The 27,868-nt window shown below is 45.9% G+C and overlaps 1 protein-coding gene across 3 annotated transcripts in view; it reads right to left on the reverse strand.

Annotated features, from left to right (window-relative positions):
• ANKRD6 (ankyrin repeat domain 6) overlaps window positions 1-27,868 on the reverse strand; it is a gene marked incomplete at its 3' end in the record, with an annotated part of 202,261 nt that overhangs the window by 48,416 nt on the left and 125,977 nt on the right. For all 3 annotated transcript variants that reach the window (XM_082475783.1, XM_082475787.1, XM_082475785.1), the window contains exon 2: window positions 25,422-25,685. In XM_082475783.1, coding sequence (XP_082331909.1) covers window positions 25,422-25,541 — 120 coding nt within the window. In that variant the 5' untranslated portion in view covers window positions 25,542-25,685. The remainder of the gene's footprint in view (window positions 1-25,421; window positions 25,686-27,868) is intronic.

Here is a 27,868-nt window from a genome sequence, read left to right on the forward strand (position 1 = left end):
ATGATCGTTCCCTGCAAGCGGGCTCCTGAGCTGTAACACTGAGGGTCACACTCAGAATAATCCTCTTCAGTGTAAATCAGTTTCCATCTAGAGAACTGACCTTGCCAAACGCCTAATTCTCCAACTTTTGAAGGAGCCATTATGTTGCCTTTGCCTTCTCCCTCAAGTTCACGGTGAAGAAACGTTCCCACCCCAGCTCCAAACAGCATTTAACCATGCACGGCCCCCACCTGTGCTGAAACACTCCCAGAGGAATAAGGGTCTCACACAGCCTGAGTCCTTTCTCGCATCTTGATAAAACTTCCCAAAGGCCTTTATTGATATCCTAGCAGGATAAACCCATTTATGATCTCGATCAAGTGCCAGTTTGCCGTGGGTAACTAGCCTTGCAGGAAAACAGAGAGAGCAGACAATAAAGGATCTTAATTTCAACCCGTGAAATGCAATCAAAGCATCAGAATGATTCTGGAAAGAAAGAGGTCAGAGCTCACTTTAAAATTAGAATTCTTAAGAACAAAGTTTGCCCTAAGAAAGTGGGCTATAAAAAGCCTTCAAAAAAAGGCAACGTCTGAGATGAGATGAAAGCGTGACCTGCCTTGGCCAGCAACTGTGCTCAGTGCGGGCCGCTTAACCTCGACTCCTCCGACGAAATGTCCACAGCTGATGAGATGGAGACAATAGCCTGGTTCCCCTCGCTGGGCCTGGCCCCGGGCTCCACCTGTCCTGCGTCCTTGTCCAGGTCATTGGATCAGTGACCTTCACAAGGCTTCTAGAGCATCCTGAAACAAGGGGAAGCCCACTGCATCTGTGAGGAGAAAGATGTGTGTGCCGTGAGGAAGGCCGACGGGATGGCGGGACACAAGAGCTTCTGAGCGTCTGGAAAGTGCAGACCGTGAGGGGAGGAGCTGCCCCGAGAGAGGCTGGGAAGGAGGCCACAGGCCGAGGAGTAGCTGGTGCCACAGGTCAGGGGAGCCCCAAGGAACATCCCTGTCGGCAACCAGATATTACAGTGTGGAAGCTGAGGCCCAGGGAGGCAAAAGGGTCTGCCCAAGTGAACACCAAAAAATCAGAAGATCCAGAGAAGGAAACACCGAAGTGGTTCAAACCAGGTCACGTGTGGAGGGCACTTCAGAAACTATAGATTACTAACAAGGTGGCCCGGGACTGGAGGTGCCTTCCTCATCCAAGGTCAGCAGAGTGCCCTCTGTGGAGAGGAGAGAGACCAGAGGCACCGGAGCCCGGCAAGCCCAGCTCAAATCCCGGCTCTGACTAGTAACACCTGTGTGATTTTGTGCAGGCCACTCTCCTAAGCCCCTTTCCTCATCTGTGAAAGAGGCACGTCTCCGCTACCCACCCCGGAGGCTTCACACAGGATAAGTGAGGTAACGCCCACCATCCATCATGGGTTTCCTTCCCTCCAACTGTCCCCAGCCTCGCCCCTGAAGACACCCCAACTGCTGCCTCTCCTCCCTGACACCCCTGCACCGTTGCCTCGGAGACAAGTGAGATCCTTTCAATGGCACAGACCTGGGAGAAGACTTGGATCTCGGGTCACCTGGACAGCCAGGGGGGCCCTCGCTGGAGGGTCCCTACCAGCCAGCTCTGCTCCACTCACCCACTGCCATTTTTGAAATACAAGGTCCCAAAGTCTCCACGTCTCTCTGGAAGGGGCTTCTTTACTGAGAACATCCTTCTCCAGTTCTGCGAGAAGAAACGTTCCCAGCTGCCTTCTCCACACCCACAGCACTTCGGCTCCCCTCAGGGAACCACCAGTCCTGTTCTGAGGGCCCTTCCCACTAGGCCGTGATCTCCCCGAGGGCGGGACTGCCCCTTCCGTGAATGAGGCGGCAAGCGGACTCGGCGGTGTTGCAGGGTCAAACCAATCCCGGCGCTCCTCAACCACAGGGCAGGCCGGGCCTCCCAAGGTCACTGGAGCAAGTTCCACAGTTCCACGCTTGACCAGAGACAAGGTGGGCCCGGCGGGCTGCAGCCTCCAGGTTCGGGGATGTCTGAACCCCTCAGAGGAGGTGTAGGCATCCTGGGGGCTTCACGAGCATCTGAGCAGCTGCAACAGTGACACAGGGGCTCCTCTGAGCAGGGTCAGTGTCCCCCTTGTATGTCTGGCTCCTTTTCTGGCATCTGGTACAACTATAGCAAGTAGCAAAGGCGGTAGTAACTGGTTTCCCATTGACCCTGAAGCTGTCCACTCCTGTCCCCTGGGCTCTCCTAACACAACCCCTCACACACAACACACACCACCCACCCAGAAATGTGGTTGTTTTTCCAGAACATTCTGTAGTGAAAAGCAACAAAAGTAGAGCCATTCAGGGGAGTAGCTGCTCCCACCCAGCACACAGGGGTACCCCAAGGTCATGCCTGACAAATGGAGAAGGCTGGAACCACCCTAAGTGTGAGGGGGCAAATAAAAACTGATCCTTAGAGGGGCCTCTGAATGACCTGAACTCAAGGGTACAACCGGTCTCACCTCCACGCCCCTAGGAACGGCCAGGGGAAGACATGGGAACAGGAGAAAAGACTGTGGACCATGAATGATAAGAGGAAGAAGTTTCTGAAGCACTGGTTTGTCCTAGGCCCTGCCCCAGTTCAAAGACCAGTTCAACCCAACTCAACCCAGGCCCTGGTGAGCCCAGCAAGACCAATAGCAACAAGGATGAGAGCAAGGGCCAGCAGCAGCTAACATTTATGGGACGCTTACGGCATGGTAGGCACATCTTAAGAGTTTTACATGTATTAGCTCATTCAGTCCTCCCAACGACCCTAGGAGGTAGGCAGCGTTATTAAGCCCATTTTACAGATGAGAAAACTGCAGCATAGAGAGACAGTCACTTGTTCTATGTCACGCAGCAGGTAACTCGAGTCTGGATTCACCCCTAAGCCACCTGACCCCAGCCCATATGCTCTGGCCCACCACACTCCCTGCTGCCTGCTTCCTGTCGGCGGAGGCACTCCCCTGGCAGAGGGCTCCACTCTCAGGACGCTCCCACGGCTCCCAGATGATCACCCCTGAGGGTGCTTGCAAATTACCTGGTTTCCTCAGAATCTCCAGATGAGGAGAGAGGCTGTCCATTCTCACTGTACATCTGAATCGCCTGGGGAGGTTGGTCTGTTTGTATGTCTGTCCACCCATCCTGATGCCTGAGGCCTTCCTCCAGAGTTGCTGACTCAGTGCTCTATAGGGCGCAGGCAGCAGGGGTTTTATACATCCTCCCCAGGTGATTCCGATGAGAGATGAGGAGGGGCCGGAATAATCCTCCCCAGAGCAGCTACAGGCCCTCAGGTGAAACCTGCTCAGTGGGGACCGTCCCAGCAGGAGTCATTCCTCTCGGTACATTCCTCATGATGCTTTTGTCCCCAGCTGTCAGTACAAAACACTAAAAGACTGCATCTCCTCAACCCAGAACTTCCTGTATCTTAAAAGAGTATATAAACAATCCAATGACATTACTAAAAATTCGGAAAATGAAAGCAAATCATCTGTGATTCTACCACCCCATACAAGGATTATCGTTTTTACCCCGTCTTTTCCACTGCATCTTTTCTACTGGTGCTTTTGCAGTTACATTCACAGGTCACATGAAACTGGCTTGCTTGTGCATTAACACTATGCCTTAAACCAGTGGTCCTCAAGCTTTATTGGGCAGCAGAGGCTTGTTAAAGACAGCTATCTGGGCCCCCTTCCAGGGTTTCTGATTTTGTAGGTCTGGGGTGGAGGCTGAGAATTTGCATTTCTAACAAGTTCGCAGGAGAAGCAGATGCTGCTAGTATAGAATCACATTTTGAGAGCCACTAACATAAACCACCGGTTTTCAACGCTGTTCCACATTAGAGTCACCTGAAAATATTTTTAAGATCTCAAATTTCACCCCCAGATTCCATCAGCCTAGGGTGGGGTCTTGGCGTGGGTGTTTTTTAAGTTCCAGGTGATTCTAATGTGCAGCCGGAGGTTATGAATCCCTCGTTGCATGCTTTAAAGGTGCTGGTCCCTCCAACCTGCCCTGGGGTCAGGACGGGCCATCTGAGAACCGCCAGGGGAGAGAGGGTGCAGGACCCTGCAGGGGGCACATTTCCCTGATCCAACCAGGGAGAGGAAGAGGCTTAGAGCCCACTCACTTCCAGGGAACTGAATGGCAAAGGGCCTTGAGACGTAGCCAGGCAACAACCACAAAAGAGTGGCCTCACTGTCAACAGCTCTGGGCTCCGGTCTGGGTGCTGCTTTGTTCTGGCATGTTGAGCCCTGCGGGTCCCGATTTCCAGCAGAACTGCTGCATGGTAACATCAGAGTGACTCCCGTTCCAGCAGGTGACCCGTAAATTACACTCTCAGGTGATCATAAAGGGCGTTCAGAACGAAAAGTCCCTGCTACTCGTTTGGAAGAGCCTAACTCCCAGCTGGAGGGGGTGGGGCTCGGTCAGGGAATATTCCTGGAGAAGAATTCCTGTTCAGATAAAGATCTCCCACCAACAAGGGAGCCCAGTCAAAGGTAACCAGCTTAAAATACACCTTGAAAGGAAGTGGAGGTGTTTTGTTCCTCCCTGTGTTCAGATGTGGTACTTAATCCTTCTCACCAGACACTCCAGGCCTACCGAGGCATTTACACTGGAGACACCTCCCTCGGGAGGGGCGGAGCCCCAGGGAGGCGGAACAGGGGTAATTTGAGAACCACAAGCCACAAAACAAGCCTGGAAAGACTCTCTCTTCATGCAGACTCCATGGTACCCGGGAGTCCTGGCCCGTGACCCTGGTCACTCATTACTCCAGTCAGGACCTGGAAGTTGGGTCACAGCTCCTTTCTCCTGCTTAGGTATCTCAGATCCTCCTTACTAAAGGGCAGGCCTTTCACACTGACAACACTTGCCCCATGAACACCTGCCCCATGGGTGCTGAGGCCTGACTCCTCGAGGAAGCTGCCTGGTCTGACAGAGTGGACCTGAGAAGTGAGAAGAAAGGGTACTTAGCCATTCCTGGAACAAAATGATATGCTTTTGCTCAAGCTCACACAGACACATGGGGCAAAAGGAGGCTAAAGGAATTGAGACTCGTTAGCTCAAAGAAATAAAACAAAGGAACCATCTTAACTGGGTGTTGTTACAAGGAGGGCAGTTGCAGAGATGTGACCCACATGAAGGGAAACAGTTTAACAAGAATTATTTAGGTATAACCTAAATTAGTGTAATAATTTCAAAATGACAACACTTCCTTTCCTCAGATCATGAGAAATACAATAGGTCAGGGTCATGTAGTCTTTTTTGAGGCGAGTAAAGTCTGTCTGTATTACCTGCAGCATTAAGGAAATAGGAAAGAGAGAGATAGGATGCAAGAAAGTTGTAACATTAGTAAAGTGGGAGTGGCACATATTTTAGAAACAATATAATATTCGGATTGAAAAGGGTCTTTGAGAATTTAATTTGGAGAGGATAAGTAAGGCTAGCAGAGGGTCAGTGATTTTCAAGAGCTCAAGTTTTATTTGTGGCAGAATAAATAACAGCTGGAATCCTGGCCACTTGGCCCCTTGTTCCGGTTTTAAATTGTATTACAAGGCTCCCCACAAACTTTCTTAGGTGTCCCCAAGGTCCCCTTATCATAAACAGTATTCCCAGAGCTCCAACTGCCTGGAATGGTGTAGATTTGGGTCCAAAACTTCAAAGTCCTTCTCAGGCTTATGATTCAATGAAAACAAAGTTATCAAGATATTCAGGGGAGAAAATGGACAAAGAAAAAGTGCCATGGATAAAAGGAAAGTGAGAAAATAAAACTTTACATTTAAAAAAAATGTATAGTTTAAAGAGACTTCAGAACTTTCTTTCCTTTTTGGAAATGTGATTTGTCTACCTGCCTACTTGGATGAGTGACACATCACATCTTAATCAGACTGTAGGTGACAAGAAACAGCGAGGGAATAAAGTCCTTCGATGACAAAAATCAGGATCCAATACAATCTCAGATTGGAAGGACAGGCTAATTTTACCAAGACAAAATGTAATGGGGGCAGATGTAAAATTCCTGCACTGGCAGGGGTCAACGGTCCAATCATACTCGGGCAGGGCTACTGGGATTGTCCTCTAAAATAACAGTCCTTCCTTTTAAAATGGTCAGTGCCAAAAAGCTTCATAATGTTTCTCTAAGTCTTACTTTGGGGAGGGCCTAATAATCATAAATAATTGGGAGAGATGATTTTAAATGTGTATGGTTAGGAATCAATTATTCAAACATAATGGCTTCATTAATAAGAGAATTACTTTTGAGGTGATGCAGAAACTGTTAGGGTTGGGCTTGCTTCTAGAAAGGTCCACCAACCAGAAGGACCAAAATATTTCAAGCAACTTAATTGGCTGTAAAGAATCCCATTGGTTCGGGATTTCCCTGGTGGTCCAGTGGCTAAGACTCTGCACTCCCAATGCAGGGGGCCTGGGTCTGGTGCCTGGTCGGGGAACTAGATCCCGCATGCCACAACTAAAGACCCCACATGCCGCAACTAAAAGATCCCATGTGCCGCAACTAAGACCTGGTGCAGCTGAATAAATAAATAAATTAATTAATTTGAAAAAAAAGAATCCCATTGGTTCCTATAGTACATCTGTTCCTAAGTTAGAAGGTATCAGTTAATGGCCTCCATGTTCCTTGTACATAGCTACTTAGACTACATTTTCAATACATTGAAACATTGACAGAGCAAAGCATGCTGGTCCAATGCCTGATGAACTATGGTTGGGAGATAAGAACTGTCCTCTCTTATTTCCTGATTTTTATTGGAATCATTGCCTTTTCAGCAATTGTTAATATAATCATGTGGGGTTTTTTTCCCTTTTAATCTGTTGGTGTAATGAATTATGGAACCATCCTTGCATTCCTGGATCAAACTCTACCTGGTCACACTGTACTATTCTGATATGTGCTGTATTTTATTAAGTAAGGTTATTAAGAATTTTTGTTTCTAATTCATAATTGGGATTGCTCTATAGTTCTCGTGTTATTTCTCTCACTCTCATTTATATTTACCTGGTTTTGGTATTAAGGTTGCACTGGTTTCATAACACAAATCCAGCTTTCCATTTTGCTCTATGCTTTACAATAGTTTAAACAACATTGGAATTGGATTTTTGTTAAAATACAGAACAGGGCTGTGAAACCATCTGGCTCTAGCGCTTTTTTAAAGGTTGAATCTTTAATCACATTTCTAATCTTTTCTATGGTAATTAGACTATTTAAGTTTTCTGCTTCTTGGGTGAACTAAAAAAATTTTTTTATTATGGTTAGATATACATAATATAAAATTTACCATTTTAACCATTTTTTAGTTTATAATTCAGTGGCATCAAGTATATTTCCAATGTTGCGCAACCATCACCATTATTCAATTCCAGAACTTTTAATTATCCCCAACGGAAACTCTGTAGCCATTAAACAAAAATTCCCCTCTCCCCCAGCCCCTGCTAACTTCTATCCTACTTTTCTTTTCTTTCTTTTTTATTACTTTGGCCTCACCACACAGCATGTGGGATCTTAGTTCCCCGACCAGGGATCAAACCTGGGCCCTCGGCAGTGAAAGCGCAGAGTCCTAACCACTGGACTGCCAGGGAATTCCCCCCTACCCTACTTTTCATCTCTATTAATTTGCCTATGCTAGGTGCCTTATATAAGTGGAATCATACAATATTTGTCCTTTTGTGTCTCTCTTATTTCACTTAGCATAATGTTTTCAAGGTTCATCCATGTCACAGCATGTATCACAATTCTATTCCTTTTTATTTATTTATTTATTTTTAAATCAATTAATTTATTTATTTATTTATTTTTGGCTGTGTTGGGTCTTCGTTTCTGTGCGAGGGCTTTCTCTAGTTGCGGCAAGCGGGGGCCACTCTTCATCGCGGTGCGCGGGCCTCTCACTATCGCGGCCTCCATTGTTGCGGAGCACAGGCTCCAGACGCGCAGGCTCAGTAGTTGTGGCTCACGGGCCTAGTTGCTCCGCGGCATGTGGGATCTTCCCAGACCAGGGCTCAAACCCGTGTACCCTGCATTAGCAGGCAGATTCTCAACCACTGCGCCACCAGGGAAGCCCTCTATTCCTTTTTGAGGCTGACTAATATTCCACAGCAATAAGGCAGCTGTCTGTAAGCCAGGAAGAGGGCCCTCACCAGGAACCGAATCTGCCAGCACCTTTATCTTGGACTTCCCAGCCTCTAGAACTGTGAGAAATAAATGTTTGCTGTTTACCCACCTAGTCTGTGGTATTATGTTACAGCAGCCTAAGCAGACTAAGACAGCTATTGATATGGGGATTACACTGATTGATGTAGAATCAGCCTTGCGTTTTCACTTGCTCATGGTGTAGAATTCTTTATATGTTGCTCTATTTGATGCAAACACAGGCTGAAAGAAGACCAGGCATAGTCACCACCTACTCACCCATCTTGGTTTATATCCTTGGTTTATAACAACTTAAACATGCAACAGACAGTTCTTACTGGAAACAAACCAACAGGCCTGCTGAGAAAGAATTTTCAGTCTCCAAACAAGTTCCTGGCTTCATTTATTTTCTGAAACCGAAGTCATTACAGCTTAAGAGTAAGAAAAGAGAAAGAAGAAAACTAATAGAGAATCCACCAACAGACCATCTGCACTGGCATCTGAGCAGAGGCCCAAGTGGGCAACTCAGCAGCTTCTAAAGCTTCTTTCCTCTCTGGCTTCCTTATTTTATAGCAACCCTAGAGCGTGGATTAGGTGATGACACTTCGTGGAAGTCTTACAACAGGACGATTACTGGCCTGGAAACCAGTGATCCTCCAATGCATTTCGTTCAGGAAAGACACAGGTACTTAGGGAGGATTTAGAAATGCTGACACCCGGCTATGCCACGATGTTGTAATCTCCCCTCTCGCGCGGTTAGGACCTATCAAATATGTGGCTTTAGAGGGTGTTACCAGCACATTAATCTGGGCTATAAAAGTCAGCTGTGCAGCTTGAGGCTTCCATTTTCAGCGCAGACTGCTAAGGCAACAGAGCGCACACTGCACAGACAGACCCAGGGATGGGACATGCAGCTGACATGCTGTGTGAACACCCCGGTGCGGACTGGGCCTCTGGGCCACCGCACCCAGCAGGCCTGCCCGGAGCTGGGGAAAGAGGGCCTGCCTTCACCCCCGCTGAACACCACTGCAGACACAGCAAGAGGGCAACAGAAGAGGCCCCGCAGAGCAAGGCACCCCTCCCAGGACTTCCCCAGAGGCCGTGAGCAAGCAGCCGAGAGACTCAGGGCTGACCCCGGACTCCCGTTCCAACAGCAGCGACGTCTGCCTCTCCTGAGATGCCTGAGTCAGTGTTAAGGGTCCATCCCTGACGTTTCGAGGCTTGTTCTCCTCAGTCGCAGCACGTCTCCCCTCAGGCCCAGGCAGGGACTTAAGTCTGACACATGACACCAATTCTTACACCGCCCTCTCCCTCCCCCAAAGGAGCATCTCCGGGGGGGGGTGCCCCCTACCTTTGCGGGAAACACTAGTCACCGGGCCGCCTGCTTAACTAACACCTTCATCATCCTAAGTGAACCCTCACTGAGACTTTCCTAGTATTGACCCGGTAACGTGCCACGCACGCCTCACAGGTGGGCCACACAACAATTCACAGCATGCATTTGCCTTCCCACACTCAAGACGTGGATCTCCTGCAGGTGAACTTGTTTCTAGCTTGCATTACGGCACCGAGACTATCAGTACTCCGTGGTGTTCCACAAAGAGCGCCAAGCATTCCAGGCATCTAACCACCGACTTGGCAGCGCTCTGCAGAGAGCATTGCCCCGTCCCACACACGGGGCTCCAGGCTCCCGGGAGGAAGGCCCGGAGCAGTGAGTGGGTTCCCAGCTGGCTGCCCGTTAGAGTCACACCCCACATCAATTAAATCAGAACCTGGGCGTCAGTATCTTTTTAAGGCCCTCCGGGTGATCACACATGTGGTCAATACTGAAAACTGCTGACCTAGGGGAACTTCTGTGCCTCTGGGGACCACGGACGCAAGTGAGAAAACAGTAATTATGATAAAAACTACCATCCGCTGAGCTCGTTCTACATCCTTATTACACTGTACAAGCACTCTGCATGGATCACCTCATTTGATCCTGACAACAAGTCCCCGAGGTAGGGGTTAGGCTGATTTTACAGCCAGGACACCAAGGTTCAAGGAGGCCAGGGTCACAGAGATGGTGAAGTGATTCTCTGCCTCTACTCTTGGGAAGGAAAAATTGGGAGATTTTTAAACGGGTGACAAAGTCATAGAGACGGGAAGTGGAGCTGTGGTTGCCAGGGCAAGGGGGGCATGGGGTGGAAGTCTTTAAGGGGTACTGAGTTTCCGTCTGGAAGATGAATTCTGGAGATAGATGGGGCTGATGGCTGCACGAAAATGTGAATGGACTTAATTCCATTGAACACTTAAACACAGTTAAAGTAGTAAGTTTTGTGCTATGTATATTTTACTGTAATTTTTTTAAATGAAAAAATTTTAAACAAAGTAAAAATATAAAGTGGCTGAAAGCGAGAGAGATGACTAGGTGTCCCATTTCAGGCGCAGTGCAATTCCAGGTCATCTCCTGGTTATCTTTGAGCTATTTCACAAGTCTGTAAGTCTTACAACCCTGAGGGTGATGCCAACAAATTGTGTCTGGCAGATTCAGTGTATACTGGCCAGTTTTATACCTAATAAGCAAATTTATTTCCGCTTTCCCGAGACCTGCATATTTGTAATTTTCTACATTCTCTTTTGAAGCAGTTGCAACATCTTACTGGTTCCCTCACCAATTGATTAAATAAAATCTGAACACGTGTTCGTTTTATAAGAGTTGCTCAGGATTACCACCGTATGTCAAGTTTCCCTGATTTCTGACAATAAACTACAAAGGCCTGAGTTTTCCCGGTGGAGATTTTCTTCCCACAGGGTGACGCTTCCAGCTACTGGAGAACAAAAAGCAGATTTTCTGTGTGACCTGACATGTAACTCTGCACCCTCAGGGCCCGCACGGAGCGTGTGGACCCAAGAGCAGGACCGGGGCTGCATCAGCCCTGTGCAGGCTCAGCCCTCACTCAGGAGGTGAGAACACACTGGCTACTGCGTGTGAGATGTGAAGTCCTAGGCCGCCTTGGGAGGGGGAGGAAGGGGAGGAGATGGGTGGAGACTCCCGCCACTGGCCTCCCATCAGCCACCCCTTGCTTTTCCCCCTGACTCCCGGGAAACTGGCACTAGACACAAGCCAGAGCTGGTGAAAAAGAGAAAATTCTATGAACCCATGCCGAAGGGGAGAGGAACAAAGGCCAAATAGAGCCACTGCCTGGGAGCTCCTGGCGAGGAAGTGAGAAAGGCAGGATAAACTCAGAAGAAGGGCCAGGAGAAGAGGGAGGAGGGAGGGGCTGGTATAGCACTGGCCACAGCATGCTTAAAGGGCAGTGCTCCCAGGCCCCCCTCTCTCTGCCGGGAGAGTGTACACCAGCACAAGCTCCATGCAGAGCAGTTCTGCTCCAGCTCTGAAAATTACAAGGGCACATATGCCCTGCCCCATCAGTGCCACTTACAGAAACCTGCCCCACAGACAGAACCACGCTGTGCAATAAGACCTCAGGACAAGGTCAGTAGCTGCCACATAATTTCTAAGAGCAGAAGATTAACAGAATCTAAATGCCCATCAATAGGGGATGGGTGAAGCCAATTACAGTTCACTGAAGAAAGCAAAGGGATGAAGGGTATGTACAGTGTCCTACAGTTTGTACAGAAGCAATTTGTGGGGATACACAGAGATACATCCATTTGCACATATATGCATGAACTATCTCAGGAAAAAAACGCAAGAAACAGGTAACACAGGTTGCCTTCAGAAAAGGAGACACTGAGCCGCTGGGAGAGAGTGTGAAAGACTTATCAACTTTTTGTGCCTTCTGTTTTAGAACCATGTGAATGTAAATATTACCTGTTCAAAATATTTAATTGGTTATATCTTTTTTTTTTTTTTAATTTTTGGCTGTGCCGTGCATTATGTGGGATCTTAGTTCCCGGACCAGGGATCAAACTCGTGCCCCCTGCAGTGGGAGCATGGATTCTTAACCACTGGACCGCCAGGGAAGTCCCCTTTATATCTTTTTAAACAAGTGTATGGAGTCTTCTGGAAGAAGCATGCGACAGACAACACATTCTCTCAGGTGGACACTTCACCTGACCAACAGCCTTGTAAGCATCTATTTCTCCCGCCGCCCTCCTCTTGGGGACTGGGGATTGGCAGCTTTCAGGAAAGGGCTACAAACCAACAGGCTGGCAAACAAGTTCAGACCCGCCCCACTCCAGTAAGTCCTAATATTAAACACACTCCCACAGAATCAAAACCAAAGCAAATGAACATCAACAAAAAAGATCCTTGGTTTCCACTGTTCTGGCTGCGTTTCTTGAGGCCGTGAATGTACAGCATTTATCTACCTCCAGCCTTTCCTTGGGAGTGGCTGCTGAAAATATCTACCAGCCCTGCATGCTCTTCATTCCTGCAGACACGATCAGAAGTCATGCTTGGGAAAGTGACGTTACTACAATCAAACCATTTGCAGTTCTCTTTTTAAAAGTTTAAAGTTTATATTTATTGGAGCATAGTCATTCACTAGTAATGGGATACCTAATATGAAAACTCCACAGGAGCCACAGACAACCTATAAATGTGTCGGGGCCCAGGTTAGGCCACCCAAAATAGGCCTCAATAGCACACTGATTATTTTGAATTAAAGTTACTTGAGAAATAGCCGGTGAGAAAAAATACTTTAAAAAAACACTCTGACCACCCCACCTCTTTCCCCCTGAAAGCAGGAAATAAATCTCCCATGTGAAGATATCCTCCCTATAAATCAGGGGCATAGAAAGCATCCTTACTACCAAAGCTAGAGAATTCAAGGCTAAGAAAGCTGTATAAGCAAACTTCTTCATGAATCTGCTTCCCCAAGCACAAGCCCCTTTGTTTTGTTAAATCTTCACAAATAATTGTTCCTTTGTCTAAAAATGATATATAAACAGACTGCTTTGGTCTCTTTGGGACAGGGGTGGGCAGGGATCCCATTTCCATGAGACCTCTGTGTGTATGAATTAAATTTTTTTCTCCTGTTGATTGGTCTTGTGTCAATTTAATTATTAGACCAACCAAAAGAACTTTCGGCGGGGGGTGAGGGGAAATTTCCCCCTCCCCAACAAATGACTAGAACAAAGTTACTAAACCCCCTTAAGTTTCCTAAAGGTTTCCTTTAAGTTTCCTTAAACTTCCCCATAAGTTATTTCCTTATATAACAATTACTATATTTAGAACCGCTATTTTTTTAAAAATCAAGGTATAATTTATATTCAATAAAATTCACCGTTTTTAAGTATTCAGTTTGATGCGTTTGGATCAATGTATAGAATCATAGAAAACCACCAGTGCAAGCAAAACAGAGATTTTCATTTCCTCCCCCAAATTTCCATCTGCTTCCCACCCCCCCCCACCCCCCCCCGTTGTCCCTTTCCACCATCCCTGGTCCCTGGCAATCACTTATCTATTTTCTGTTCCTATAGTTTTGACTCTTCTAAAAAGTCATACAAAGGGAATCACATTGTGTGTGGCCTTTTGTGTCTGGCTTCAAATGCATAAGGCTTTGAGAGTCATTCATATTCTTTCCTCTATCGGTAGCTCAGTCCTTTCTGTTGCTGAATAGCATTCCCCAGTATGTTCATCAATTCAGCAGCATGGATGAGGGGACGTTTACTTTAAGGAATTGGCTCTGGCCAATTGTGGAGGCTTGGCAAGTCCTAGCCGCAGGTAGACAGGCAGGCTGGAAGCAGAATTCTCTCTTCATTCAGTGCTGGGCACCGCTACACAGTTGTCATCTCGTTTAATCCTCACAGCAACCCCGCAAGGTGGGGATTAGCCTCATTTTTCAGATGAGGGCACTGACTGGCCTCTGTCCTCCCCTCAGGATTCCCTGCCTGGTACTCAGACCACAACTCTCGGACCATAAGATATGCTGGTTGTTGCATCATCAGGACCGCCTGGTAACGGCTGCCACATCCAGCGCTTACCATGTGCCAAGTACTGTTCTAAGTACCTTGCATAATTGATTCCTCTGGTGCTGAAACAACCTCATGAGGTAGCCAGTATCACTTAATCCTCATTTCAGAGGTGACGATATGAATGACAAAGGGAACAAGTGACTTCCCCAAGATCACAGAGCTAGTAAATACGCTGGCGTTTGAACCCAGGCGAGTCTGGCTCCTGGGTCCAGGTTCATACCCTCTGCACTACACTTCCTTGGTCGGGAATTCCTGAAGTTGCTTGAAAACTCTGGGAATGGTGTGTATGTGGTGTTGGAGGTGGGGGGAGGAGACGGCCCTTTGGCCTAAGCCCCTGCCACAGGACGGCCTCTTTCTCTGTGCGCATGGATGGGGAGAAGGAGCTGGGGAGCAGTGGCTGGCGTGGTGCTGGAAGGAACGGGGACTGCGCAGGTGCCGTCCTAGCGTGGGCCTCACAGCCAGACAGGGCTGGTTCCCCCCGAGGTTACTGACCCCTTAACTGGGAAGTTACTCAACTGCTCCAGTTGCTTCCTGCTCAGCGCCTCCCTTTCCCCTTTGGTATCACACAGACAGGAGCACAGGCTTTTTGAGCGGTGAGATGCTAAATATACAGCACTGGGCCAGTGCTGGCACAGACACTCAACACACATTTCTAAACTTGATTTCATGTTTCACAAATTACTCAAGTAATATATGCTTGTATTAATAAGTGGAACAATACAATGGAAAAATCTATAAAAGCAAAGCTAATCATCTTCGCTGCCAGGCAACTGGCGTCAGCAGTCTCTCGTGTTCCCCGCAGTTCTCTGTGCTCACACAAATAGAGGCAGGTTGGCAGACAGAAGTGGATTTGCGCTTTAACCAAAATGCATCAGACTGTACCCATCACTTGCTACTTTCCTATTTGCCGTTTTCAATTATCAATGGATATAACTGGTCAATAGAAATGTAACTCTTTTCCAAGTTCTTTGTGCACGAACATGTATGCAAATGTAACATTTTACATAAATTACATAAATTAGATACACATGACATTGTGTAAGTTTGCATATGGTCTTTAGTTCTTTTTTTTCCTTGCCTTCCTCCCTTCCTTCCCTTGCTCCATGTTTTACCCCCCGCCCCATGTTGCCACCTGCTGAGTTTTCTGCCCATCCACTCAGCAGTGAACTCTGGGGGGCTCACTTTCTATGCCTTTAGGCCCTGCGGTCTGTACTTCCTAATCATCTAAAATCCTATGTCATTACTCAGGGGTGGTGGTAGGTATCAAATAGAAATTTGATAAACATGAATTTTATGAATGAAACTACATTTTTCTTAACTAAAGCTGCATCAAATAACCTCTGTCTGGTTACTTTCAGAGAAAACGAAAGCTGTGGTGAAACATCCCAAGGACCAGCTTCCTAAAAGTTCTATAAAAAGATACTGGAGCAGGACTTCCCTGGTGGCGCAGTGGTTAAGAATCCGCCTGCCACTGCAGGGGACACGGGTTCGAGCCCTGGTCCGGGAAGATCCCACATGCCGCGGAACAACTAAGCGGTGCGCCACAATTACTGAGCCTGTGCTCTAGAGCCCACTGAGCTCGTGTGCTACAACTACTGAAGCCCGTGCGCCTAGAGCCCGTGCTCCGCAATAAGAGAAACCACCACTCAATGCAACTAGAGAAAGCCCGTGTGCAGCAACGAAGACCCAACACAGCCAAAAAAACAAACAAACAAATAAATAAATTTACTAAAAAAAAAGTTGCTAAGAAAAAAAAAGAACGAAATAATGCCATTAGCAACAACACGGGTAGACCTAGAGATTCTCATACTGAGTGGAGAAGTCAGACAGAGAAAAACAAATATATGATATCGCTTATATGTGGAATCTAAAAAAAAGAGTACAAATGAACTCATCTACAAAACAGATACAGAGTTACAGATGTAGAAAACAAACTTATGGTTACCAGGGGGTAAGGGGGGGAGGGATAAATTGGGAGATTGGAATTGACATGTACACACTATTATATATATGAGATAACTAATAAGGGCCTACTGAATAGCACAGGGAACTGTACTCAATACTCTGTAATGACCTATAGGGGAAAAGAATCTTAAAAAGAGTGGATATATGTATATGTATAACTGATTCACTTTGCTCTACAGCAGAAACTAACACAACATTGTAAATCAACTATACTCCAATAAAATTTTTTTTAAAAAATGAATTTAATATGTTTAAGTGTAGTTTCTACATGAATTCCCAGCTCCCAAGCCCACTGCCTCTGATGACTTGTCCTGTGCATGGCAACTCCACTCGTGCTTGGTGGATAAGGTAACATACCCACACACTATTAGCTACTAGGTAAAATCCCCATGAGGACAGAAGAGGCTGCCCTTATCTGAGGCCCCTGGTGTAACAGAGATGACATCAGCATGGGAGCCAGGAGATCCCGGTTCTGGTGCCACCTCTGGCATGCCCTAGCTTGTATGTCACTTCCCTTTTGGGGCCTCCATTTCCTTACAAGTCCAAAAGAAAAAGCTCATGGAGTTCTGGGGATGAGCAGCACATATACGAAAATAACTTGCAAAGTATAAAATGTTACACACATGTACAATACAACTATTGGGAAAGTGCTTTATTAAAGTACCTGGGCACATGAGTTACTAGTCAGCAAAACATTTGCAGATTATATCTCCTATGTGTAAGATGCCAGGGAAGATGCTCTAGTAACAAGCAGCCCACAGGATGTTCCCAACCCAAAGTCATAAACACACAGGGAAAACATGGTGTTTAAGAGCAAAAACTCTGGAGCCAGATGGCCAGGGTTCAAATCCCAGTCTTGAAACTTTCTCAAACTTTGGGAAGGTTACCTCACCTCTCCTTGCCTCAGTTTCCTCATCTGTATAATGAGAACAGAGTTGTGGTGAGGTTTAGAGGACTTAATCATTGTAGACTCTTACAAGATTAGCTGACACCTAGTGAGCACTGAGTGTGCAACTTACACTAAACAACATTATTCCCCTCACTGGACACACATGGGGCCTAAGGAGTGAGTACTGTGCTAGGCACTGGAGGGGTTAAAAAAACAGACCCAATATTTTGTGCCCACTTAGATTTTATAACTGCAGCCACATGTGTTATCACATTTAGGCCCTGTGGAAATCCTCTAAGTTTTGGGAGGAAAATGAGACCTGCAAAGTCAAGAAATTTGCCTACATCTGTGCTTCTCAGCGAGGGGCAATTTTGCCCCCCTCCCAGGGGATATTTGGCAAGGTCTGGAGACATTTTTGATCGTCACAGCTAGGGAGAAGGGAGTACCATGCATCTAATGAACAGAGGCCAGAGATGCTGCAAGGCAGTCTACAGTGCACAGGACAACCTCCCACAACAAAGAATTATCTGGCCCAAAACATCAATAGTGCAGAAGCTGAGAAGCTCTGGCCAACATTAACAAGCAGTTAATAAGCAGTAGAGCAGGCGCCTGTATCAAGGTCTTTGGATTCCAAATCCAGAGCTTTCCTTCTGTGTCAAACACAGAAATACAAAAGAGAAACTGGCCCAGGTCAGAGTGATAGTCTGCTGGGGAGTTCTGAGCACCCACAGAGCGGTACGCAATTACGAGGGACACAGAGCCAACGCACAGCAAGTGCTGCACCAGTGCAGAGGAAGTGAGTTCCACGTAGGGCACCTGAACAGAACCATTCTCGGTGGACTTCCTGGTGGTGGAGGCTCATGAGCTGGGTTCTGAGTGGGCAGGCCTTCGGGGGGCACAGTGGATACAAAAGGCCTTTGAGGAGGCAGCTGCAAGTTAGAATCTATGAGCTGATTTTCCCGACAGCAACACTGTAAGCTCAAAAACAATAAAACATTGCCTTCAAAGTTCTAGGTTTCATACCAAATTGTCAATTAAATGAGAGGGTAGAATAAAGATTTTGTTTTCAGATATGCAGACTCTCAAAACATTTGTCTCCCATGTTCACTCTCTTAGGAAACTGCCAGAGGATATGCACCACCAAAATGAGGGTGACATGGGTTTTGGCAAACAGGGGGTCTAACACAGGGGAGAGGTGAAAGGAATTCTCAGGATGACTCCATGCATCAGAACTAGAGAGTAGCCCAGATCAAACTGGAACAGAAGGATGGATGACTCCAGAAGGGATATCTCCAGGAAAAGAATAAAACTGGTAAATACATGATAGGCTTAACCATGGAAATTACACTAAGAACTGGTTTGGTTTTGTTTTTTCCCGGCCGTGCTGCACGGCTTGCAGGATCTCAGTTCCCTGACCAGGGATTGAACCTGGACCATGGCAGTGAAAGCCCGGAATCCTAACCACTAGGCCACCAGGGAACTCCCCCTAAGAACTGTTCTACAGAGTTGAAAAGTAGAGGAAACATCTAACTATAAGTTTGAATAAAACTAAACAAATTTAAAAATCAAGGCAATGATCAAGTTCAGGAAAAGCAGCAAGTTATACAAACAATGGAAATGTAATGATAGCACAATTATTTGCTCACCAGTGAAGAGCATTTATATAATCACACTAATTATGGATCTGCTCCAAAATTGTGATATAACTAGATAGGGAGAATTGTGGGAGAGAAAGGGGCAATAGATTGTGTCTAAAATTGATTAGTCTCTCCTGTGCGCTCATTCTCAGGAAGGCATTCGAGCTGTGCTATTCAATATGGTAGCCAATAAATGACATATGGTAGATTATTGATAAGATAACAAAATAAGTTTTTTTTTGTTTGTTTTTTTTTGTTTTCTTTTGTTTTTGCCACACCACGTGGCATGTGGGATCTTAGTTCCCTGAGCAGGGATCGAACCTGCACCCCCTGCATTGGAAGTGCATTGTCTTAACCACTGGACCACCAGGGAAGTCCCCAAAATAAGTTTTATAAGATTTTTTCATAAAGAAGATATTTTATTATGTTTGGTTTGACAGTATACTATATAAAAAAATCCAAGGTATCTATGAAATTTTTTTTTTAACATCTTTACTGGAGTATAACTGCTTTACAATGGTGTGTTAGTTTCTGCTTTATAACAAAGTGAATCAGCTATACATATACATATATCCCCATATCCCCTCCCTCTTGCGTCTCCCTCCCACCCTCCCTATCCCACCCCTCTAGGTGGTCACAAAGCACTGAGGTGATCTCCCTGTGCTATGCGGCTGCTTCCCACTAGCTATCTATTTTACATTTGGTAGTGTATATATGTCCATGCCACTCTCTCACTTTGTCCCAACTTACCCTTCTCCATCCCCGTGTCCCCAAGTCCATTCTCTACATCTGCATCTTTATTCCTGTCCTGCCCCTAGGTTCTTTAGAACCATTTTTTTTTTTTTTTTTTAGATTCCATATATATGTGTTAACATACGGTATTTGTTTTTCTCTTTCTGACTTACTTCACTCTGTATGACAGACTCTAGGTCCATCCACCTCACTACAAATAACTCAATTTCGTTTCTTTTTATGGCTAATATTCCATTGTATATATGTGCCACATCCTCTTTATCCATTCATCTGTCGATGGACACTTAGGTTGCTTCCATGACCTGGCTATTGTAAACAGTGCTGCAGTGAACATTGTGGTACATGACTCTTTTTGAATTATGGTTTTCTCTGGGTATATGCCCAGTAGTGGGATTGCTGGGTCATATGGTAGTTCTGTTTTTAGTTTTTTAAGGAACCTCCATACTGTTCTCCATAGTGGCTGTATCAATTTACATCCCCACCAACAGAGCAAGAGGGTTCCCTTTTCTCCACACCCTCTCCAGCATTTATTGTTTGTAGATTTTTTGCGGATGGCCATTCTGACCGGTGTGAGGAGATACCTCATTGTAGTTTTGATTTGCATTTCTCTAATGATTAGTGATGTTGAGCATCCTTTCATGTGTTTGTTGGCAATCTGTATATCTTCTTTGGAGAAATGTCTATTTAGGTCTTCTGCCCATTTTTGGGTTCAGTTGTTTGTTTGTTTGATATTGAGCTGCATGAGCAGCTTGTAAATTGAAATTATTAACCAATTAAAAAATGTAATAAATTTGAAAGTTCACATGATGCAAGTGAATATTAAATACCTAAAATTAAGCTTGGTATTATGTTTATAAATGTGTTTTAATATAATTAAACAAATTAAATGTAACTTCAACTTGTGGAGCCTTAAAAAAAAACAAACAATATGGTAGTCCAGCCACACATGGCATTTAAACTTAATTAATTAAAATTAAATTTAAAATTCAGTTCCTCAGTCATCCTAGCCACATTTCAAGTACAGCCATCCCTTGAACAACATGAGGGTTAATGGTGCCAACCATTTTTTCCACGCTGTCAAAAATCTGAGTATAACTGATATTCATATTCCCAGGTCCTCCATACCCATGGTTCCTCAGTATCTGCGGCTGCAAATCCGCAGATTCAACAAACCACCGACCACATGGTACTATAGTATTCACCATTGAAAAAAATCTACGTATAAGTGGACCCGTGCAGTTCAAACTCTTATTGTTCAACTGTACTCAACAGCCATGTGTTGCTACTCTGTTTAGACAGCACAGATATTGAACATTTCACCATCACAGAAAGTTCTCTCAGACAGCACTGTACTAGAGGGTGTACCACAACAAAACAAAGAAGGAGAAAGACACTGGGGCCCAGAAAATACGAAGTCAACATATATAAAAGCGGCAAGGGGAATCCCTAGGGTAAGAGTAAAGGCAGATCCTCAAGGACAGCCGCCAGAGGCTGAGAGCCTCCAGTGCAGACTGAAGCAGGGGAAGGGGCTCCAGGGGACAGCTCTTCAAGGAGAATCAATGGAGAGACTACCGAACATTCTGCACATCCAGAGATTACACAGCTGGGGACGACTAGTGACAGTAAGAGAAAAAACTAAAGAAACAAATATAAGACGATGATTAACATCAGGGTAAACAAATTATTGCAAAAAAGTTAATGTTATGATAGTACATACCACAGGGCTCAGCTATAACTGGCATAAATTGGTTAAAATACGTAAAAACAAAATGCTGAGGTCATTGTTATGAAAGTATGTTGAGAGGGCAGGAGAGGGAAAGAAAGCTAAATCTTAAATCATCGGTTTTCATATTGTTAAACAGATAATGCCAAAAATGGAAAAAATCAAGATTTAGCTGTATCAGGATATCGTTATGGATATAAGCACTAAAAGAATCTACCAAAAGAGTTGAAAGTAGTTCCCTATGGAGAATCAAAAATGGAAGGCAAACAAAGCAAAAATATTTGATGCTTTAACTTATGGGTATGTGCAACATAAAAATTAAAGTAATACCTAAATTGTTTTTAAATTACAAATTAAACTGATTAATCAAATTAGTAGTATTTGCATATTCATTAGAAATATGAAAATAAATGCCAGGAAATTAAAAAATCTGAAAAATTTAAAAGTTTTTTCTTCAGGGGAGCAGATTGGAGTTTTCGTTAAAAGCCTTCTTTTTTTTGTTTTTTTAAATAAATGTATCTATTTATTTATTTATTTTTATTTTTGGCTGTGTTGGGTCTTCATTGCTGTGTGCGGGCTTTCTCTAGTTGTGGTGAGCGGGGGCTACTCTTCGTTGCGGTGCGTGGGCTTCTCATTGCGGTGGCTTCTCTTGTTGTGGAGCACGGGCTCTAGGCACACGGGCTTCAGTAGTTGTGGCACATGGGCTCAGTAGTTGTGGCTTGCGGGCTCTAGAGCACAGGCTCAGTAGTTGTGGCACATGGGCTTAGTTGCTCCACGGCATGTGGGATCTTCCCGGACCAGGGCTCGAACCCGTGTCCCCTGCATTGGCAGGCAGATTCTTAAACACTGTGCCACCAGGGAAGCCCTAAAAGCCTTCTTAACAGTATCTGAACTTATACTTTTAAAGCTTCTATGTGCATGCTTTACTTTGACAATTATTAAAAAGCAAGTGATGTAAAAAAAAAAAAAGACAGTAACAAGCATTGGTGAGGACGTAGAGAAACTGGACGCTTCATACATTGCTGTTGGGAATGTAAAATGGTAGATACTCTGGAATATAGCTTGGCAGTTCCTTAAAATGTTAAACATAGATTTACCATGTGACCCAGCAATTCCACTCCAAGGTGTCTACCCAAGAGAAATGAGAACATATGTCCACACAAAAACTGTGCAAACATGTTCACAGCAGCATTATTCATAATAGTTCTAAACCAGAAACAACCCAAAATGTCCATCAACTGATGACTGGATAAACAAAATGTGGTGTATGTATATAGTGGGATAATATTCTGCAATAAAAGAAAATGCATGCTACAACACAGATGAAGCTTGAAAACAGTAGGCTAAATGAAAATACCCAGACACAAAAGACCACATAATGTATGATTCCATTTATATAAAATGTCCATAAAAGGGAAATTTGTAGAAACAGAAAGTAGATCAATGGTTGCCAGGAGCTAGGGATGGGAATGGGGAATGAGAGCTAAGGAGTATGGAGTTTCTTACTGGGATTCTAAAATTAGAAATGTGCTAAAACTAGATGTGCTAGAACATGGTGTTGGTTGCACAACTCTGTAAATACATTAAAAATCATCAAATTTCAGGGACTTCCCTGGTGTTTCAGTGGTTAAGACTCCACGCTCCCAATGCAGGGGGCCTGGGTTCGATCCCTGGTCAGGGAACTAGATGCCGCACGCCGCAACTAAGACCTGGCGGAGCCAAATAAATAAATAAATACTTAAAAAAAAATTATCAAATTTCACACTTAAAATGGGTAAACTTTTTTGTCATGTAAGTTATACCTCAATAAAGCTGTTTTTTAAAAAGCAAATGATACTGTTTAAAAAAGAGAACTTGCAGACTATGAGCTAAGTGCTTTAATAAGTTATTATTATAACAATTCTGAAAGGTTGGTATTATTATCCCCATTTTACAGATAAGGCAACTGAGGCTCAAAGAAGTTAAGCAACTTGCATAATTAGCAAACATAGCAAAGTTAAAATGTGTGCACATGTGGCCTAACTACAGAGTTCCTGTACTTTCTCCCATGTGTGACTGTCTGGGTCCTGAGGAGCTGTGGGTAGATCATGCCGAGGCCTGAGTCAAGGTTCCCTTCACCCTGGATTCCATACAACCTAGTCACCACCTAGGTCAGAGTGCTGTTAGGCTAATGGGTGAACTTTGAGTAGCCAAAGACTTTCAGTCTCTCTAGAGACCAGCATTGTGATACTGTGACTTATAATAAGAAATATAGGGCTTCCCTGGTGGCGCAGTGGTTAAGAATCCGCCTGCCAATACAGGAGACACGGGGTCGAGCCCTGGTCCAGGAAGATCCCGCATGCTGTGGAGCAACTAAGCCCGTGCGCTACAACTACTGAGCCTGCGCTCTAGAGCCCACGTGCCACAACTACTGACGCCCGTGCGCCTAGAGCCCGTGCTCTGAAACAAGAGAAGCCACCGCAATGAGAAGCCCGCGCACCACAATGAAGAGTAGCCCCTGCTCGCCGCAACTAGAGAAAGCCCGCGGGCTGCAACCGAGACCCAACACGGCCAAAAATAAAATAAATAAAAAATAAATTAATTTTTTAAAAAAAGAAATATAGATTTGCTCTTAATCTCCATTCCTGGCTCACAGCTCCTTACAGCTCCTTGGAATTTCCTGAGTGATAAGAACAATGGAAGCATCTTTTGTTATAATAGTTGGTCTTCTGTCATCAGTTCCTGAAATAGCTCCAGAGCCATAAAGGTGAAAGGAGTGTGTTATTCATAATAAACTCCTTTCAACCACACCTGAGGTTATATTAATAAGATAACTTATGGAAAGCCCTAAGGATGGAGGGCTGGTTGCCAGGGGAACCAACAGTGATTACAGGTTGGAACTTTCAGTCACACTTCCCTGACCTCCGGGGAGGGGAGAGAGGCTGGAGGTTGAATCAATCACCAATGGCCAATGATTTAGTCAATAATGTCTATGTAATGAAGCCTCCATAAAAACCCAGAGGACAGGGTTCAGGGAACTTCTGGGTTGGTGAACACACAGAGGTGCTGGGAGGGTGGTGCACTCAGAGGCATGGAAGCTCAACCTCCTCTCCCCATACCTTGCCCTCTGCATCTCTTCCATCTGCCTGTTCCTAAGTTATATCCTTTTATAATAAACTGGTAATCTGGTACGTAAAATGTTTTCCTGAGTTCTGTGAGCTGCTTTAGCCAATTAATTCAACCCAAGGAGTGAGTTGTGGGAACCTCTGATTTATAGCCAGTCAGTCAGAAGCACAGGTGACAATCTGGACTTGTGACTGGTGTCTGAAGCAGTCTTATGGGACTGAGCCCTTAGCCTGTGAGATCTGATGCTATCTCCAGACAGATACTGCCAGAATTGAGTTAACTGCTTGGTGGTGCTGGAAAAAGCACACATCAGAAGCAGGAAATACAGAGACTGCACGTGACTAACTAAAAATGTGAGCTGGCCAATCTTTGCCATAGGAGATCAGAGGTCAACAGACGTTACTATTTGAAAATGAAACTTTGCCTCTCCCCATGGCTCTCTCTGGGGTGACCTGGAGTGGCGGGCTCTGGAGTCATAACTGGGTCCAAGTTGCAGTTTTGCCACTCAGCAGCTGGGGGCCCCTTGAGCAAATTACTTCAATCTTTCTGTGCCTCAGTTTCCTCATCTCTAAAGTGAGGATGAAAAGAGAACCTCTTCTAGAGGCCTATAAAGTGCTTAGAGCAATACTTAGTGTTTGCCATCAGCATTACTTCGTCTGTGTATTTGCACTTGTCACCTAACTGGGCAGAGCCTGCCTTACCCCAGTTTTGCTATAAAACTGCCCTTGGGCCTGTGCATTCTCTCGTCTACCATGGTGTCATCTGTTGGTGAGGGGACAGCAATGCCCTCCAAAGCTTGCCACACATTCTCACTGACCCATGTGAAATCAGCATAAAGCGGTCATGGGGAGGCATCTGGTCCAAGCCCATCGCTGTCCAGATGGGAGCAGTGAGGTCTGCATGGCGGCTGGGCTGCCCCGTCCACAGGCCTCCCACGGGAGCCTAACGTGATTCACACTCTACCCAGTAAGTTTTTGTGCCCCAACTTCTCCAGAGAGATCTCTTGTCCATCTGGCTAAAGAAGTAGGTGAGAAAAATCCACACTGCGATTTTAAAGAGGGTCAAATGCTAATTACGAGTGACTCCATTTGAAAGATAGCAACGAAAGCGTTTTTAATCCTTCTTCTTTCTCCCCAAACCTCCAGCACTGGAAAAAAAAAACACAAAACAAAACCAAACAGTTCTTTGAAAACTGAACCAAACACAACAGTTTTACGGACAATGCTTAAGAGGTAGGCTTTTCCCCAGGGAATGGCTGAAGTGTTTATTCTCTTGTTACCTTGGTAACCGCTACCTTGGCACCCTTGTTGATGAGCTGAACCACATTCTCCGCCTGGCCTTTGTATGCAGCTATGAGCAGGCGTTCTGAAAGCGCAGCGACCGCATCCTGCTGGCTCATGAATTAGGAGAGAAAGACGTTTTCTGGGAAGTGGTAGACAAGTTCCTTTGGCTAAACGCGATGCCACGGGCCCAGGCAGGCACCCTCAGGTAAACACGTTCCGATCATTGGAAGGTGCCTTCATCACTATGCCATCTCTGGGACCTAGGGGTTACAGAACAAAGCTGCCATCAGCACCACTCAGCACCCAGGACAGGCCACACCTCTCTCCCTGGTTTTAGGGCATCTGCTGATTGCTCACTGCAGGGGAGGGGAGCTGGGGGAGACAGGATAGGCGGGAAGCACCCTCTGCAGAGCAAACCCTGAACTTGCACGTGGAAGGGGGAGAGTATACAGAACCACCCCGCTCCCATCCCCACCCCCGCAGACTCCAGACCACAGCGAGGTCTGCTCTGCATCTCCCACCCAGGTAGCAGCGGCCTGACACAACCCCCTGAATGTAGCCTGGTTTCCAGGCCCACCCTCGGCAGGAAACTACACTGTGTAGGACCACAGAGAGCCCTCTGGACTGCGTTTTGTGGGCCCACCACGGCTAACATGCCTACTCCCCTGGCCGGTTAGGTGCCTGTGGACCACACCCCACAGAGACCCTGAGGAGGGGACCACATCCATGGGGCTTTCTCCCAGCATTTCTCTTCCTTCATCCTTTTCCCATTGTAAATGGTGCAGGTTCCAGAATTCTGCAACAGATGGAGAGCTGGGAGCAGGCCCGGACCATCTCCTAGCCAATAACTGCTGGAACAACCCATCTTGGGAACAAAACTGATGCTACAAACAGTTACTCTAGGCAGGGGCTTAACAAGAGGGAAGTAAGTGGGCAATTCAAACCGGCGACAGGATGCTAAGCCCTGGCTCGGAGCAGTGGTCTGGGGGTAGTAGCTAGCAGTAAACTCAAGCCCTCTTTCCACCAAATGGCCAAATGGATAGAATTTTAAAAACTGACTCTTCCCAGCAGCCCTGGACCACCATTAGAGCAAACCAAAGCCACTGGTATTATGCCAAAGGTGAAGGGTTTTGGGGGCCAAAGAAGGAAAGCTTAAGAACCTGACCTATTCCTACTAGGACAGCAAGGCAACGTGGGCCTCTTTTTGTTTTAAAATGTACTTACGGGCTTCCCTGGTGGCGCAGTGGTTGAGAATCTGCCTTCCAATGCAGGGGACACGGGTTCGAGCCCTGGTCTGGGAAGATCCCACATGCCACGGAGCAACTGGGCCCGTGAGCCACAACTACTGAGCCTGTGCGTCTGGAGCTTGTGCTCCGCAACGAGAGGCCGCTATAGTGAGAGGCCCATGCACCGCGATGAAGAGTTGCCCCCGCTTGCCGCAACTGGAGAAAGCCCTCGCACAGAAACGAAGACCCAACACAGCCAAAAAAAAAAAAAAAAAAAAAAAAAAGTACTTACTAAAAATATCAATATATGCAGATGGAAAGAAAATGCTGTACCACAAGGAATCCCAGGCCCTACCACACATTCTAATTATGAAGGACCAGAAGATACAGACGTCCTTTACAGCGGTTTCCAGGCAAACCCTATGCTCCTTTCAATCTGTAAAGAGTAAGGCACTGGCTGTGATGTGACTGAGAAAGGGCTGGTCGGTACCTGCTCTGACTCTGCATCACCGTGACATCCAGGTGGCTCGTGTCACCAGCAGGTCCGGGCAGCTGGGGTTAAACATTCATGTATAAAACAGACAGAACAACAGGACTGTGGTAGAGACTAAAGATGGTATTTTATTAGGTGAAAGTATTGGCCAAATGTGAGTAGTGTAACTTCTGAAAGGTCATTCTTATCCCTGCTCAGCTTGCAAATGATCAGATTTTCTCACTGTCGTCCATCTGTTGCCCAAAATGTGGATAAAGAAGAGCAAGGAAAGGGACTTCCCTGGCGGTCCAGTGGTTAGGACTCCGCGCTTTCACTGTCGAGGGCACAGGTTCAATCCCTGGTCGGGGAACTAAGATCCCACAAGCCACACAGCACGGCCAAAAAAAAAAAGATAGCAAGGAAAGAGACACGAGGAACCCTCACAAACCCACCCTGCTCTGATCACCAGCCTCCTCAGAAGCGCAACAAACCTGGAGAAGGTACAAGCAGGGGACCCCTCCCGCAGCCACGGTCAGAGATTGCTGGGATGCGCCCCAAATCTTTGTTGAACGAATGCGCCAATGAAAGAATAAAGCTGAGACTCAAAACAGAGAGAAATGGAGCTGGAAAAGCCTTTGTAAATTCCCAGGGTCGCACTGAAAGAATGTAGTTTGGGCTTTATGTTTCCCAGAATGTTCCACTGTTTGGGAGTGGTTTGTTTTCGTAAACACAGGATACACCGTCT

Source organism: Balaenoptera physalus (genome assembly GCF_965194825.1).
Source record: "Balaenoptera physalus genome assembly, chromosome: 9".
Lineage (NCBI taxonomy): Eukaryota > Metazoa > Chordata > Mammalia > Artiodactyla > Balaenopteridae > Balaenoptera > Balaenoptera physalus.